Source organism: Anser brachyrhynchus, assembly GCF_964034855.1.
Source record: "Anser brachyrhynchus genome assembly, chromosome: 2".
Taxonomy (NCBI): Eukaryota; Metazoa; Chordata; class Aves; order Anseriformes; family Anatidae; genus Anser; species Anser brachyrhynchus.
Genome location: NC_137695.1, coordinates 29,274,170 through 29,291,686, shown reverse-complemented (window position 1 = coordinate 29,291,686; position 17,517 = coordinate 29,274,170). Strand labels below are relative to the sequence as shown.

At 35.7% G+C, this 17,517-nt stretch overlaps 1 protein-coding gene across 7 annotated transcripts in view; it reads right to left on the bottom strand.

Moving 5' to 3' along the window:
• Positions 1–17,517, bottom strand: part of PHF14 (PHD finger protein 14) — a 164,243-nt gene that overhangs the window by 36,332 nt on the left and 110,394 nt on the right. For 4 of the 7 annotated variants that reach the window (XM_080578913.1, XM_080578906.1, XM_080578907.1 and 1 more), the window contains 2 exons: positions 10,441–10,608; positions 660–773 (listed from right to left, as the gene is read on the bottom strand). The exons of 1 other annotated variant lie outside the window; for it this stretch is intronic. In XM_080578913.1, the coding sequence (XP_080435039.1) occupies positions 660–773; positions 10,441–10,608 (282 nt within the window). The remainder of the gene's footprint in view (positions 1–659; positions 774–10,440; positions 10,609–17,517) is intronic. 2 more of the 7 variants (XM_080578910.1, XM_080578909.1) reach the window with 1 other exon arrangement.

Here is a 17,517-nt window from a genome sequence, read left to right as displayed (position 1 = left end):
CTGGAAGTCTGCAGACAACCTCTTCTCCAGCTATGGTATACTCTGACAAGTATGAATTGCAAGGACCAAAGAAGTCAGTCATTAGCTATGTTGTAGAGCTACATTACAAGTCAGCACCTTTTCTTATAACAACAGGGAGTATGGCCTTATGCCACACTACATCATTATCATCTAGTATATTTTTTTTTTTTTAGAAAAAAGGTCACATTGATAGGCACAATAATATTATCAAGGGCCTTTCCTTTGTCCAACCCAGCAGTTGGCTGCATTTAATTTAGGATGACAAAAGATTTACATCTACTTATATAATTAATTACAGATTCTATTTCTGTTTCTTTAGTCTCGTAAAGCTTAATTTGCTCGAATCTAACAGATTTCCTCTCACTGTCATGGATGTATGAAAGATAGGAACAAAAAAATATAGTTTCCCAATCACTGATAATAAGAAACAGGATTTAAAATGCAGTAGATGTAATATACTTGGCTTACATAATTAAGGTCCTAAAATTTACCTTGGTCTTGTGTGTCAGTGGTATGGGAGGATAAGATAGAGTTTTAGCTTTAGAAAGTCTCTAGTATAAGTAAAGCATGAAAAGCAGAGGCAAACGAGTACACCCCAACCGTTAATCTTGGAATAGAATAGACACAGACGGTCCTACCTCTTCTGGATGTTTCTGTGCCACCGATACCAGCTCTTCAGAGCTACTTCTTGAGGTAGAGGGTACCACATTACCTGGGGCCTCTGAGACCACCTCATTTGACGGCTCGGAGTCCTGAGGGCAACAGAGACAAATAGACCCCTCAGCAGCGTGTTGATGTGGTACTCCAGGAAAGAGAGAGTTCTCAGAGGAGCTGTGCTCTGATCACAGGAAAACAGAGAATACTTGACGTCTAAAAACTCTTTTTTTACAGTGGGCAACTTGTTTTAACCCAGAGGCAAAAACATCTGCCATATATGTTCCCTTAAAATGGCAATACTTTCTTCACAAGAACATTTTAAGCCTTAGTAAATAGCTGTATAGCATTTCAGAATTGTAAAGTTCTGAATAAACATGCTTGTTTTGCCCATACCTACTCCTGCTCCTAAACTGCAAGGAAGGGAAAACTACATTTCTTCCCCTTATTGAACATGGAGATTTCTGCAAAACAGCCGTGACCATGATAGAACAACCCCACACAAATGTATTTTATCAATTGCTGTAAACTGACATAGCACAGAAAACTGGTAAAGCTAGAGAAGTCAGTAGATGACTGTCAACTTTAACACTACAGTCAAATAAGTAAAATAAAAACACTTAAGTAGTTAACATTCTTCTTTCTAAATTACCTTTACATTGAATTTGCAATGCAATGTGACTAGATTAGACAAAATAAAAATCACTTTAATACCTCCACTGCTTCACACAGTGGTTTTGATAACTGCATAGATTGAGATATTTTACTATGGAGGAAAAAATCCATTAATCGGTACTATCTCTACTGTGCTTGTAATGCTCATTACAGAAGATATTTTAGTTGTCATTGCTTAGCAAGCAGAATATGCGCTTTTGATGTATCACTTTCTCTCTACAGTCATTAATTGCAAGGAAATCGAGATTATACTTTCAGAAACTGCAAGCTGCAAAGCTCATTATTAAGTTTTTGACATGACAACTTCTATAACGTAAATTCAAATTTTGTACTAATAATATTCAGCACTTGCATTTTAGCCCAATGTCTATGTTTGGACTATTGGAAGGGACAAAGCTGTGGCTAACACCCACTACTGAGAATCACAGGGCAGACCAGATGTTGTAAAAGAATACATGGAGGGGGTTGCTGGAGGCTAGAAAGTTGGAAAAAAGTCTTTGGGTGGTCTTTGGGAGTGTTCTCTAGTATCTCTATGTCATATAACTTTTCAGGTGAATTCCTGTAAAACAAAACTAAAAACAACAACAACAACCACAACAAAAACCTACTAAGCTTAACTATTTCAAATAAAGCTCTCTATGACTTTCTTTTAGCACCACCTCTCTGTGACTTAGAATATTCTGGCCCATCCTGTGGCCCATCACCTTAAGTTTAAAGTTCAGTGTCAGGATAACTACAAGGAAAAGACTATCTCGTTGGCCCAATTAGCCACAAACTGACTTGAAGTACTGAACCGTGCTATTTTGTTTACTCCTTGAGGACTAGAAAGTTAAATCATTGCCATGCAATTTATCAGTTCAGTATGTTTCCAGAAGCTCTCCTGTGCTGCTTACAAAAACAAAAGTAACAACCACATCTGCTGGAAGAAAATGATGTACTTGTCTAAATTCTTTGGTTCAGTGATTTCTCTCCTTGAGTTCTGCCTGTCTTTTGTGCCTAAGAAAACTTTTATTATGTTGCTATCACCCGTTGCCAGATAATGGTGGCAATGTTGTTTTTTGTTACTTATGTTTTTTGAAAGTAATAAACAATGGGTTTCAAAAATGGTCAGAGCAGCAGTAATTTGGTAAACATATATTCTTGTTTCATTTCTTTTGCTTCAACAGGAGCAGCACATCACAGATGCTCTCCCCCCCACCCCCCTCCATAACGTCCTGAATATCTTCTTCCCGACCAGCTCGTCCATCCTTCTCAATAGTTCTCTTAAGGAACTAATATAGGGCTAATATAATACATCAATTTTTAAGGAGATGGATGGAAACCTGATTTACTTTGTTGTTCAAAAACAGATCAAATAAAGCACTTCTGTTCCAGTTACACTGGTTTCACTATCTCTTTTCACACTGCTGTGCCACTTAGGAAAACTGTGCAGAGCCTGAACATTTGTATGAAAAGCAATCTATGTTCTAGACTAGTTCAGCAACACGTGAAGTACAGCTTTTGGAAATAAATATCTTCACTAAGTGGAATGTGACCCATTCATGTAAGGTACAATGACAAAAATGTTGCAAGGTGCAAGTGAGAACTTTCATAAAGTTTCTTCTTGGTGTCTTCTGAGTGCATGGTCAAATGAACAATGAACTAGTAAACAATTCTGGTAACTTGCACTCAGACAAATAAAATCACCTTAAAAGTTATTAGCATTGTTTGCTTTTGTAAAGGGAAGGCATACAATCTGTATCGCTGACACAAAACAGCTATTTTACTGAAGAAGTGGTAAATGAAAAAAAAATTTAATTCAAAAAAATTTCTTTTTGTCTTCCCCCCTTATTATTTATATCATAATACACTGGGTCAACTTTGCAAAAATATTTGCACTTGTTGATCTGTAAGCCTTAACTGTAGCTGTGAAAGACTTGACTGTTCATGGATGTGTAAACAACACAATAGATAATTTGGTACACAACCTTTCTGGTGCCTAAGCCCTTCCCATTTCATTAAAACGTTATAATATTTCCACCCTATATAACTTAACTGCATTTTCAAGTCAGGTCAACACAGAGCTTTCTAATGAATCACAATATTTAACTATATTAATCAATAACTAATGGGGAAAAACACTATTAAGTGGTACTTCCAGTTTCCTGAAAATATAGACATTCTTTATGGAAATGTAAGTACATAATAAACAAATAAACTCAGAATGCTTGGTAATTATATTTTTCCTGCAAAATTCTGATTTTGAATAAAGCTCCTCAGAACATCATTTTCTTGGACTTATGAAACCTTAAAGAGGAAACATGAAATGTGTAGACATTCCTCTGTGTTTATGCAAGAAAGACAGCTCTGCTTTGAAGTATGTCTATTGTCATATGACCTAAATATTCATGCAATTTAAGATACCACAACAGCATTGGCTTGATTCAAACAGTTCTGGAAAAAAAAAAAAAAAAACATTTGAATTACATGTTCATACAAACACATAACAAATTGGATATTCTGGTCCTGGGATGGAACTTGCATGCTAGAGTCATGACACTGGTGGTAGACCCTCCTTGGCAGCAGACACAAAATGGTGGTGGCTTCAATGGAATGGCGGTGGCTGGTTCAATTCGGAGTCTTGGACCTTCAGCATTTATTATTAATATTATTATTATTATTTTAATTAAGGCTATTAGAGATCAAAGGTGATAATGAATGGTGAGAGGTGAGAAATCAAAAATGTATCCAACTGTAATGCAACTCCTTCAAAATACCCAGTCTTTTTCTCCCTTTCAAGCTGTTAGGCACACTTGTTATTTGCATCTACTGTAATGGAAGTAAACATTCTTCTTTTAGTTTTTGTCCTCTGCTGTGCAGAAGTATCAATGAAACAACACACTGAAAAATCAATAGTGCATACAGACCAGATGGGGATTTCATGTGTGAGCTACAAAAAAGTGATAGATTTCAGAGGAAAATATTTACATTTTATGCTATGCTTAATTTTATTTGTTTTTGAAGTCCTAATTTGAGGACTTCAGTATTTTTACTTTATTACTATTATTTATTTTTAGAACAGACCATTAAATTTCACTTTAAATACACATATATAAAGATATGTGTTTTATATGTATGTTGCAGACATATACGTGCCAGTTGCAGACATGTACACTGCCAGTGCTATATTCATAATGAATGCTATGGAAACAAAATAATGTCACAGTGTTTACCCATCTATGTTAAAGTCACAACAGATGTAACTCATAAAATGGAAGCTCTACACAGCCTTTGATTTTGAAGAAAATGGAAAACTATATAAACTTCATTAAAAAAAAATACTTAAAATATTTGCTAGAAAATGTAAGAAGATCCATTTGAAACAAGATGGAAAAACAGTGTCATACAATGGTATTTATATCAGCTGAGCATCAGTTACTTTGTCTGCCATTGCTACTTTAAAACAAAACAAAACAAAACAAAAGAACCCAAACACACCAACTCACATCACCCAAACCCTTTATAGATAATTTCAAGCTGTCAGGATTGAATATGTTAACTCTGCATCAGTTTTCATGTGTCATCTTCTACCTTGGTCCAGTTGAAAATTACACAAGCCATAAATTAGCTTTAAACAAGCTTTGAATCACCCTGGAACTAGTTTTCAAATTAAAGAGCCGTCAGTATATTACATGGTACTGTCATTTTATTACCCCAATCAATTCTGTGTGGCCTGAGGTAGAAAGAAAATGGATGCTGTCTTCATTTGCAAAGGGTTTATCTCTTACACCAGGCTCTGAAAACATGACTGCAGTAATGAATTGGAAGCCAAAGTTACTAACAAAGACTCTTAACAGTAGCAAAGTAGAAATATTTGTCCCTCTTTAGACTTACAAAAGGAAAGGAGAAAGAAAAAAAAAAAGCAAAAAAAAAAAAGCCCCTTCTAAAACATGAAGCCAGCTTCTTAAGGCTGAAGGACTATGGGAAGAAGCGAGCCTATTTTTGTTGAAGTGCCAACGTGCTTTTAGCCTCCGCAAGCATCATTTTAGTACTGCATTTAGTAGCCTTCCTGGGTCAGAGCAAGGTCCCTCTGCAGCCCTGGAGGCAGAAGATGCCCTCCTAGCAGCCAGGTGCTCTTGCCCTCCCTTGTTCTCCCAGGTGCTTACTTGGGAAGTCTTAGTCAGAATATGGTAAAATCTAGTAAATACAAGGTATCTGTAGTTCTTCACAGTTCCCAGGCAGACAAAGTAAAGCCCCAGGAGGAATGTACTGTTTATCTCATTCTATTTACACATGAGATCAATCACTTTGTCTTTCTTAGGATTTTACTCTGTGCTGGTTAATGAGGAAAGAATACGGGCTTTAAAAGTCCCACTTCACATCTGTAAAATTTCATTTCCCTTTTCTGTTCCTACTTTGATACTTTCCTCATGTTAATTTTCTTTCATATTTGACAGTCTCCTCTCTTCCTCTGCCCTCTCCAAAGACACAAAATTACAAACATAGCCTTTAAGGTACACGTGCCAACGTCCTGCACTGCCAGTCACATAAGCAACAGTTTTGTGCTGTCCTTGGCTATGTTTTCTTTCTCTTGGGAATGGACAAAGATTTCTGTGTGCATACACTGTCAACACAACAGACTCTGCTCCTCAGCTGACTCTGAAACTACTTCAGTTCATGCAACAAACCTGAACCTAGATCTAAAACCTCTGCCTTCTTTAAATGCAGAAACCAAAGTAAAACCTTTTATAATTCTCTATTTTCCCAGTACAGAACCTTAATTACATTCTTTAGCCTCACACCTTTTGTTTGTTTTAATCAAACTCTGTGCAATACAGACGAACTAGTAAAGTTACACAAAGTTTCCAGTAAATACCAACCTGTTTCAATTTCTTATCCTTCTGACTTTCTATAAACTACAGCACTGATAAAGCAAGCTTTCATCTTTGAAATCTGCCGACATTCCCAAGTGTAAAAGCACAATTTCCCTTTACAGCTGTTTAAAAATAAAGATGCTACTATTGCTTAGCTTTCATTAAAACTGTTTGAACTAAGTATTAAAAGAAATAAGGTCATATGTTTGCTCAAGATGCTTTCTTCAAATGGAAGAAAAACAAACAAAAAAACAACAAAACAAACATCTTCCAAACCTACACATACTTTAAGCTAGAAAGAGTACTCCCAAAATAATGTTTTTCATGTTTATTCTTCCAACTTTATAATATGCAAATAGAAACAGCAAACAGCAGAACTTTTTACTATTTGAAGATATCATCACTCACCGACCTCTGGAATCTGAATTAGTTTCCCCTTTCTAATTTTCCACATTTCCATTAGCCAGTGTACTATTCCTACCTCTCCGTGGACTGAATCCTCCACTTATAAAATCAAACTCTCCTAGATTATTATATTTTCCTTTTACTCTCCCATCATTCAAAAGCTGTCTTTCAGTACCCACTTTTATGACCCTAAAAGTCTCTGAATTCAATAACCAAACGTTAAAGCACTGTAATTAACAAAAAATACATAAAAATAAAAAGCTAGAATTAACCATGAAAATATAGGTTGTTGACACTAATCTCATCTCCTATACATAATGCAAAGGAGTACACCTTTCCTGTTACTGTCACAAACTATGACCATTGATCACAGATACACTGTAGCTCAAACTATTGGCAAAAAAAAAAAAAAAAGAAAAAAAAAGTATAATGATATAAGCATCTATTTGTATCACCAGAAATTTTTAGTCTTTCTTCAATAAAGGGAAAAAGCCAATATCTATTTTTCTTGTGCTATATCCCCCATGTTTCAGATAACTTTGTAATTATCTGGTGTACCAGAGCAACAGATTTTACATGACTATCCTTTTGCAGGACATTAATATACTGGCAAGACTGCTGTACTACACTATTATCATTGCATATAACAGTAACTCAATACCTTTTCCTTTTTTGCTGATACCGCTTTCTTCCTAGTTATTGTTCTGATATATATTTTTTATTATGATTTAGGATTGAGGTATATACTATAGCCCCCAAAATTATTTTTATCCTAATTTTAAAAGAGTTTTAAAAGCTCTTTAAGACAATACACGATGTATTACTGCTGGATCGGGATATTTCATCTTCCCCATGTCCATTTGGTACGGCCCACATGTCTCCCATCCTTTTTTCTTTCTCTAAAAGAGATAAGACCAAAAGTTGCATAACAAATTCTCAAACATATCACAAGCATCTACAGTAAGCGTGCCTCTCATTGTGCTGCACATATGTGTCATACAACTTACAACAGCTGACCTCAGTGTATTTGTAGAAAGACACTTGTATTTTACACCTAAGGTTTAAAATACATTTTCAGATCAACAAATGTCCAGAGACACCTGCTATTACCTATGGAAGGAGCTGCTGCAACTATAATTGCTCCATGTGTAAGACAACATTTGGGTTTGCAGTCCTCTGTTTCCATGAGCGGTATTTCTATCCTTCAGCAACGGTCTGGGGCTGACCACAGCAGTATATTTATACAGTATCTCCAAAAGATAGCTTTACACCACTTGTATTTGTTTTCAAGTCATGTTTAAGCCACCCCAAACTTTTCAAGCTCTTGGAGCACAAAGTGACTGCACTCAGGAATCCAGCACCATTAATTTTGCAGTATGGCACAGCAGCAAACTTACTTCCACCCTGCAGGCCAAGCTGCCCATTCACACCATTTCTGGTCCAAGCAGTTTGCTTCTCCCCTCTTCCACAGCTTGAGAGAAAGCGTACACAACATTCGCTCACAATACTTCGCTAACACTTTGCTTGAACTAGAAGATTGGGCACTTGAGAAGATCTTTGCTCAAAAACCAGCTGCTTTATTCTAACAAAAATAGAACGTAGCTTAGAAAAGGCTTTCTTTCAAGCACACAATCTTCAGATATTATGCATCAGCATGCAGAGTGCGTCTGTCAGATGTTGGAACAAAGGTTTAAATTGTATCATCTAACTTAATTCTCAAGACAGGGTCAGCACATTCACTGAGCTTTTTTTTCTTTTTCCTTTGAGATGTCCTTTAAGTAATATTTATTTAGCTTCTTACATCTTCATCAGTACTGATTCTTGCTTTTCAGCTCCTTGAAGTTCAGATTTTCCCAACATAACACAAAACAGAGTGATGTTAAAATGTGTGATCACCAAAAGCATCACAAAATTGTCAGACTACTTATTAAATCAAAATTGGTTTTCATCTCTCCCCACTTCCAGATTTTTTTTCCAGTAACAAGAGGAAATAAAGGGATTGCACAGTACATCATTCTTGCAGTCTGAGTTTATTACACAAGTTTTATAGCTCCCTAAACTTTCCTCTTATGGCATCCTTATCTGCCTGTGCTTCAGAGGTTTTCCATAACCACTCTGTCCTGCTCTGGCAGAAGGCTCTCTGTGTGTCCTCCCCATCCTTCTTTCAACTTTACCACAGCCTGAGGCTTAAATTCATTCTATTCTCTCCTGAGAGGGTTTTTGTGTATTCCTCCATGTAGAATTTTCTCATTCATAACAACGTATGTGTGCTCACATTTTCCCTTCTGTGCCAAGGGCTCCTCTCGCAGTCCCATTAATTTTCCCCATCCTGTTTCTCTCTCTCTCTAGATCCCCATCCCCAAAAGGTACCACATTTTACTTTAAATTTTTAAAGCACAGAAACAAAACATTAATTCAAAACTATAAAATATTTTAAAAGAAATCAATCCATCTATACTAGAGCACTCATATAAAAATGTTTCTTATATCCTCCTTTTCAGATCTCATTGTAACATCTTAATGTGCCAAATTAAAAATAAAACCTCACAGATATCCTTTAACAAGCCTCAAACAAATATGTTAGGAACTCTATTTTGCGGGTGCCCCGATTTATTCATTCACACTGGTCAGCAGACTGCAGTAATTAAAGAAAATTTCCATGTGAGTTTAAACTACTCATAGAGATACACACTCTTATTAATGCTAAGTAGCCAGCTAAAACAAGGATGTTTTGTTCTGTCAGACTGAGCCACACTGACAAGGGACTATTTGCTAAAAAGGGAAGGAGCAGCCTAGTTGATACAGTTTAAGATGTGACATTAATCAGCCATCTTTTGCTGAGCCTGCAAGAACTGAAAGGTCAAACCCAGTGCTGCTGCTTTAAAGCATCCTCAAAAAGGCCTAGAAATTCCTCATTCTTCCCTAATTAAAAACACTGAAAATGATATATGGAATGATGAGGCTACATTAACTCAAAATGTTGACCTTAGTTCCTTGTTCTAGGAGGCTTTTTTTTTTTTTTAAGACAGAAATACTTTTTGTTTCTCATCTATATTTAAAGAAAAACAAAACAAAACAAAACACCAAGCCCCTTACTTTTCAGTACAATTGCTTAAATAACATTGTGGCCCAGATTCTTTCAGTTAAAAACATTTTGCAGGCAGTGCTTATACAAACACTCAAATTACTAAAATTAATAATCTAATAGCATATATTTGTGTATTAAATTTTAGGCTTTCTACCTTGAGACTCTACTGATACATAATTCCACAAAATCTGTTATTGAAATGGGAAATAGCTTTTGTAGTCATTAAAGCTAAAGCAGAAATCCCTTTGATACAGTGAATGTAAGAGTGATTTTAATAGTCACTTCATGCCTAAACAACTCTCTTTTGATGTTGCTTCTTCACATCTCCATTAAACACATATATCAACCTTAAAAGTATTTCTCCTTCCACTCCAATGATAAACACCAGATGGATCACAATCCCGTCATGTGAGAGAGCAGAGAACATGTTCTGAAATGCAAAGTGCTTCCTAATCGCTGGAAAGGCCTCTCCTGAAACAACCAGGGCTACCACGACTGGCTCCAGAAAGAGCTGTAGAAGGTAGCATGCACCTTCCATGTGAATGGCACATGTGAACAAGACTCCAGAAAGCACGTGATGGAAGAAATTAAATAGTCCAGATGTAGAACATTATGGGCAGGATGAGTTAAAAGTATTTTGAAGTTTAGATATTTATGAGCCTCATCAAAAGACCAAAAAAGATCAAAGGTCAAGAATCAACTATGCAAGTCCCAGCACAACACACAGGGAGAGTCAGGACGTACCGGCACCAGCACTACTGTGGTGCGACAGGAAGAATTGTGGTGTTGGGGATCAGCCAGATAAGCTACACATGTTTCAGAGACATTCCTGGTTTGGCCATAGAGACTGCATGTCCACCTCCAGCTCTGGAGTCTGCTGAAAGAACCCCAGCTTGCACACTTGAGATCTTTCTGTAACATGAAACAAAGCACAGTAATTGGTTGCAACTGGGTGATTTCCTTCAAAAATGAATGCCTGACCTTAACCAAAATGCTAAGATAAATACACACTAAAATACCTCAGATTAAGATCCATGAAAATGAGCACAGCAGCATGCAGAGCCATTTCAGCTAGTCAATAAGAAATGTTCAGAGTAATAGGGTGTCTTAATGCCATCTTTAGTCAGAATTCAGCAACATTACCCTGGACTATCAAGAGTTTCAACTCCTCCTCTTGAGATTCACTGCACTGAAAGCTCTCTGGGGTCTAACTGCCCCACTGTGATTGTTTTGCTTTGTGTTTTGTTGTTGTTTGCTTTTCCCTCCAAATAATAAAAAGAAGGACAAAAACATATTTAAACCTTTACTACCTTACTTCTAGCAGATGGTTTGGTTGCTGCCCTAAATTCACTGGTCAGTCATTCAACCATCATAAGGCAGAACCTGGTTTACTTCCCTCTTCTGCTTAAGAGGGTTAAAAATTGTATTTATCAAGAGATTGCCTAACCCATCTCACTGTTCTTTAGCTGAAGCAGGTAGCTTTGCATGTAAGAATGATTCACTGGGTAAAATGCTCCACTGTAGATTAACCAGGGTACCTCAGAAAGGATTTGTATTCCAAATACTTTACTATTTTGTACCAAGCAGCTTGTTACAGGATCTGTCTACGCTGTACCCAGAAAGTACATAAACAACTACAGCTCTATAGGTCATTCCAGTGAGAGATTAACGACAGATTAGTAAATCACATCTCCCACATTTCAAACTTTTTTTATTTTTTCATATTTAGCTTTTAAACGTGGGTGATAGTGAAGACTCTTGAAGCTGTTCTTATGTGAATACAGACATAATAACCTTGAAAAAGTTCTTTACCACGACAATAAACAAAAGTATTTAGAATTATTTCGAATTCATTTTGCTCTGAAGTTGCTTTGCCTTTTGCAAAACTTTCATCCTAAGTAAGCGGTGGAGATACTGATATGATGTGCTAGAAGAAAACAGTAGGGCAAATTGAATATTCACTCAATACATAATATACTTGCATATATGATTATCTGATATGTATCCTTATTTATTGCAAAGGATTGGTTACACATTTAATATTCATTATGTCAATGACTGTATCAATCTGCTGACACCCTTCTATTTCCAAAAATAAACATATAATGTGATTAACCCACTCTAAGTACACTTCTGTGTCTTCCATAAATACTTGAGTTATGTTGCTATTTCCTTTTTGACACTTCTTTTCTTTGGATATTTATATCACATTTGAAAGGATACCATCTGCCCTTCAGTCTTCACGAGATTAGTAGCTAGAAGAAATCTTGCTATCTACAGATTTCCATATAAATACATATATATATATAGAGAGAAAAGGTACTGTTTGATGCTGTTGAAATACAATTAAGACTTTCCAAACATGCTCAAAGGTGTTTCAAACCACTGAACCAGATAATAATTTTCAACCATTACCAAAGACACATTTACTAAAAATCTGAGATAAACTTAATTGCTACCAGAATTTAACAATGCAATATGCATTTTAAAGGTTTTGTGAAAATCTTTTGAAAAGCCACCTTAAAATTCCACACAATATTTGTGCGCTTTCTTGGTAGAGCTAATTATAATGCTCTTACAGTTATATTCCCACACAAGCTATTTGCTGAGCCAATTTTAAGGAGAGGGAACTTTTCTGCTACAGAATGCTAAAATTCAAGTGGTGAGGCACTCCTTTGCTCAGAAAGTGGCTGACACAGCACAAATCAGCAATGCCCAGCTGTCTTCCGCAAAATGTCATTAAATGTGGCTGGCACTAAGAGAATCTCTATTTGAGAATGGCGACTAAACCTCACGACCACTATCTAACACTACCACAAAAAGCAAACCTTGACTATGAAAAATTCATTACTTGCTTAGCACATCATAAAATGGCAATTTCCCTCCCCCACTTCCCCATCTCCTTTCTCTCTCCCAGTTCAGCATGACTGGATTTTGTCTAGTTAGCATTAGTAATTTATACTGATGAGTGACACAATACTTTAAATGGCATAGATGGCAACATTTCTTTGAAAGCCTTTAAAATAAAATCAACCTTGAGAGTAAACATGCGGAGGTAATTAGGCAACTACGATTATGTGTTCAGATCCTATCCAGAGACTAACAATTAAAGATCTACCTCTTCCTCTATTATACAGAATATGATTATAGGTGATGTGCTAAGATAATTTGCAACGTAATAAAGTTGGACTAGTTGTGAGGAATTAAGATATATAATTCTTCTTTAATTACATATATTCTAGTTCTATATAAGACATAATGCAAGAAATATATATAACAGGTGAAGAAATTTATTTCAGGCTTTTGGTAGCAACAGTAAACTACTTTGCAAAATTAGAGTGGATAGGGATGTCACCAGAATCCAGATATACCCTTGCACTTCTCGGGATTCCTTTTGCTTGTTTTTATGTAATCACAAAGTACACACCTCTTGTTACTTTCTGTTGACAGTCTTCAATTCTTTGTGAATATTCGAATAAGAAAAGATTATGCTTTTTACTCCTGCCCTCCTGGCAGCTTGTATCATGAAAACCAAAAATTTAATCAAGACTCAACAAGGTAAAAAAAAAGGTCACTTACAAAACTTTTCATTCATATTTTTTGCAGATGCTTTCAGAATCAGTATGTGTTTTACTAATTAAGTAAATAACAATCAAAATTTGCAACTAGCTTGTTAATAGAAAGTAGCAATGGTCAATTACAATTTATTGGTAAATTTGTTTACAATTCTACTGCCAGCATGAAGCCCCTAATTATCAATACTCTAGGTTAAAGGCTCATTATTTTAGGAACTCTACAGCAGGGAGATGACTGGATTGATGAAGTGAATGAATCTGTGGTGTTTTGGCAGCTACAATTTGGTGACTTTCAAACTCTGGGTTAAAACTGTTATCTATGCATCTTTTATATTTCTATACATCATCTTCAAGATGTAAAATACATTGTCACAATGTTACTCAACAGCTGTAAATATCTAGAGATTAATTTTGAAAATCAAGAAAGAGAACACATCCAGATCTTTTATAAGGCATTCCTCTTGTCCTTCCCAGACACTACTCTTCCATCGGTCTTCTCACATACTTTGTAAGTATGCATACCAAAGAGAAGTTATAAAATCATCTTCCCGTTGTGGGGTGCTGAAAATGTGCTGTCATTTTTTATTCTCTCATGCTGTGTTAGCATAAAACTATGTTTAGTGGCTTTATAGACATGATGCTTGCTGCTTTTTGGATTTTTTTCCAATTGCAGACAGGTCTCAGCAGAGACTCCTTGCCACTCAGCACTGCACTAGTGGGCAACTTAGGCTGTAAATTCATTTTGTCATGGCTTAGGAAGTGTAAGTCATAATTCAGTAGAAATGCCATTTCCCAGATAAACTGTAATTGTAAGCAGATTTTGTTAGAAGCATAACCTAAAGAAGGTAAGAGGGAGCAGTGGCATTTCTAACAGCTGCCCAGTGAAAAGATTTTGCTTCCTTAATCAGTACCTTAGGGGAGGTAATAGTTAGTCTACCAAAACTAAGCCGCATCTAAACTAGAGCTTTAGATACTTAAACACTAGATTGTATTTATTCAGATCAGATGCATTAAAAATGTGTAGCCACTATGCTGTGTAATTTAGATTATTTTTAAGTTTGGCACTTTACTAGTACCAGGTGCCTCTTAAATGTTCCGTTGGAAATTGGATATAGGTGGGTGTATTAACAAGAGTGAAAATTAATGACTGAGCTTGTTTCTAATTTCAGCCATCCTTGCTTGTTTTTACTTCATTAACTATTTTTAGTTGCAATAAAGCAAACTGTCAAGAAAACTTAGGAAAAACAGGACTACCTCAGTAATAATTTGATTCATGAGACACTCACAAAGTCTCTTGAAAAAATAACCTGCTTCATTTTAAAGATAATATGAGGTGTGTGTATAGTAACACTGAAATGAATCATCCTCCTGAGTAGTATTTGATATATGTTTTCTTCCTGCTTGAAACGTTTAGCATTATAGAAGGCATTGGGTGACACCACTCATCCCCCACTAAGGAAAAGAACTTGTAACAGTGTGCAAAGTTTTGGCTTCGGAAAAAATGTTGAATTGTTGGGTTATGAAAGAGAATGAATGAAGTTAAGTAGCAAGGGATTTCTTCAGTCTCCTAGATAAGAAAACAGGGAAAAAGAAAATGAATCTTGGAAATAAAATAAATTTGGGATCAAGTACCATTAAAGTGGGGCTTTACTGACAAAAATACCTATTTAAAACTGCTGTGCACACAGTTTCTAGTATAACAAGATCTGATCAGGTTTCTTATAGCTTTTTTTTGGGGGGGGGGAGAAGGGGGGCAAAGTTTAATATAAGAACAAGTTATGTATTTCACTTTGCATTCCTAATCAGTACTTTAATCTATCCCATTGTTATGCTTCAAAATAAGAAACCTGTTTCGCATTTGGAACAACTATACATCATTAAGAGTAAGATCCCCGTATTTCAATTTCTTCTGGTTGGCATTAGATCTATTGTCCTCTGTGGAACCAGTCAAAGACTTGTTCAGAAAAGGTTGTGGAAAGGAGAATGTTGTAGTGTATCGCCCATTTTTCACTATACTTTTTTGATACAGTTAAACTGCACCTAGTAAGAAGTAACAGGCACTAGAAGTCTAAGGCTGTGGCAGTCAGTAACATGGGGTGTTTGGAACAAGTAGAATTGACTTTGATGCAAAGAAGAATTCAAATATTTAAAATAAACATCCATTCAAAAATATTTTTCAGTGCTTAGCTTCTTTTTCATTAAAACCTAAGCTTTCTACTTACACTATGGGAATCTTCTTCTGGCAACTGAGTGTATCTGATTATTTGGATTAATTTGTGGATTTAATACCAACTAACTTTACGCTGAGTTTATCCTCTACACATAAATCAAGTCCCATCTTAAGTTAATTTCAAGGCTGATTATTTTTGGAACATTTTATGATATAAATTATTCAATACATAGATTTTTTTTTATACTTGTTTGCCAGAAAATAACACAGGCTGTGCCAACTCATTTTTCTAAAAACGATACCTGGGGAGCAAATACTAGAACAGACTTGGCAATATTTCAGCCAACTGATAAGAACTACCCCACACTACAATTTCACCCTTTTATTTATTTATTATTTTTTACTATCTTGATAGTCAAACTCCTTCCTATGCCAAGGTTTGGCATTACCGAAGTTCTTAAAACAGCATGTAAGTGGTAAAGAACTTCTTTTAAGTTTTGTCACAGCCTTACACATTTGGATTCTTTTATCTTGTTTGATTTCAAAGAAATCATTTCAGAGCCAAGGTTTGACGGTTCGTCACAAACCTAGGAAGACAACGACTTCAATGTAACCACATATTTTCCAGTTGCTATATATATATAAAAATCTTTTATTACATGGCACAAAACATGTCCCACTCTGATAGCATTATTCAACTCTACTCAAACAGCTTTAAATATATGAACAAATACAAAAAAGTTTAATCGTATTGTTCATGATCACCATATAATAAAATAGGTCAAAATACCCATGCCTAGTAAAAGTGAAAACAGATTCTACCTTTACAAATGTAGTCACACTTTGCAGTTTGTTATTCTGTAAACCACTTTGAAATACTAACTTAAGCCTGAAGACAGTAGCATAAACATTGAGTTTTTTCCATTATATTCTGTTCTGCATGTATCAGCCAGCAGATCTGTTAGCAGCATTCATTTGTCATTTTTCAGGTGCAATGTTGTTCACCATGGTGGCAGAACATTTGTTTGTATGTTGTGTCCTCAAAAGAATGTGCACTGACTAAATTAGGCTCACAGCTTCTTTATAAGCATTGCAGTCACCCTGTCAGAATATGCAACTGAAACAAGTTTGAATCAACACAAAGTAACTTTAAAGATTTTTTGATTTATTTTTGTAAAGATGTATTTTAAATATAACTTCTTAAAATCACATTGCACTGAATGATATCTACATAAATACTACAAAACATATTTCCAACATGATTAAGCATGCATATAATGGTATCAGCCTGTGACAACCTCATATATTATATTCAAATAGGGTTTTCTTGTATATATAAAATGTTAAAGACTTTGGCTATATTGGAAATGTTTTGTACTGAACGCTACTGAACGCTGAATACCCAGATAAAGTCTGTCCATGTAACACTCATTCAATCATCTTCTACATGTACTTAAGCAAGCAGAATCCCTACACTGTAACCCTTGCTAATCAGAACTGTCTAGCCTCCTCTCTATAGTCCCTGGACAGTAAAAAGCAGCTCCAAGGACAACTCATCCGAATTTAAGGAAAATGTCTAAAATAAAGGTGCAGTATCAGCATTTTACAAATAGGAAGCCAAGACCTAGGGAAAGTAACAATTAAAAGTTCTATTAAATTTGTTACTAGGTTTTCAATAGTCTAGACCACATTACTGTGGAGACTACTTTCAAAACACAACTTACATTATCACCTCTGCAGCTCTGAGAATTCAGCACTTTTGCATGTCAGGCCAAAGGATCCAAGCTGGGCAGCAGCAAATGAGAAAAAGACCCACACTAAACATCTGAAAATTGTAACTTGTCTAGCATTCACAGGAGCTTAGGGGTGAGAAAAGGGTAAAATTCAATCTTCCAGTCACAACTCAACTACTTCAAACATAAGGGTAATCTTCCTTTTTTCTGTTCCTGAAACCAACGCTTTTTTTTTTTTTTTCAGATCTTGTAAAACCTAAAGACAGTGTTTCATTCTAATACTCAACCCAAATTCATCTCTTTCAGTGACCCCTAACAGCTAAATCAGCGAAGGCAGGGGTCC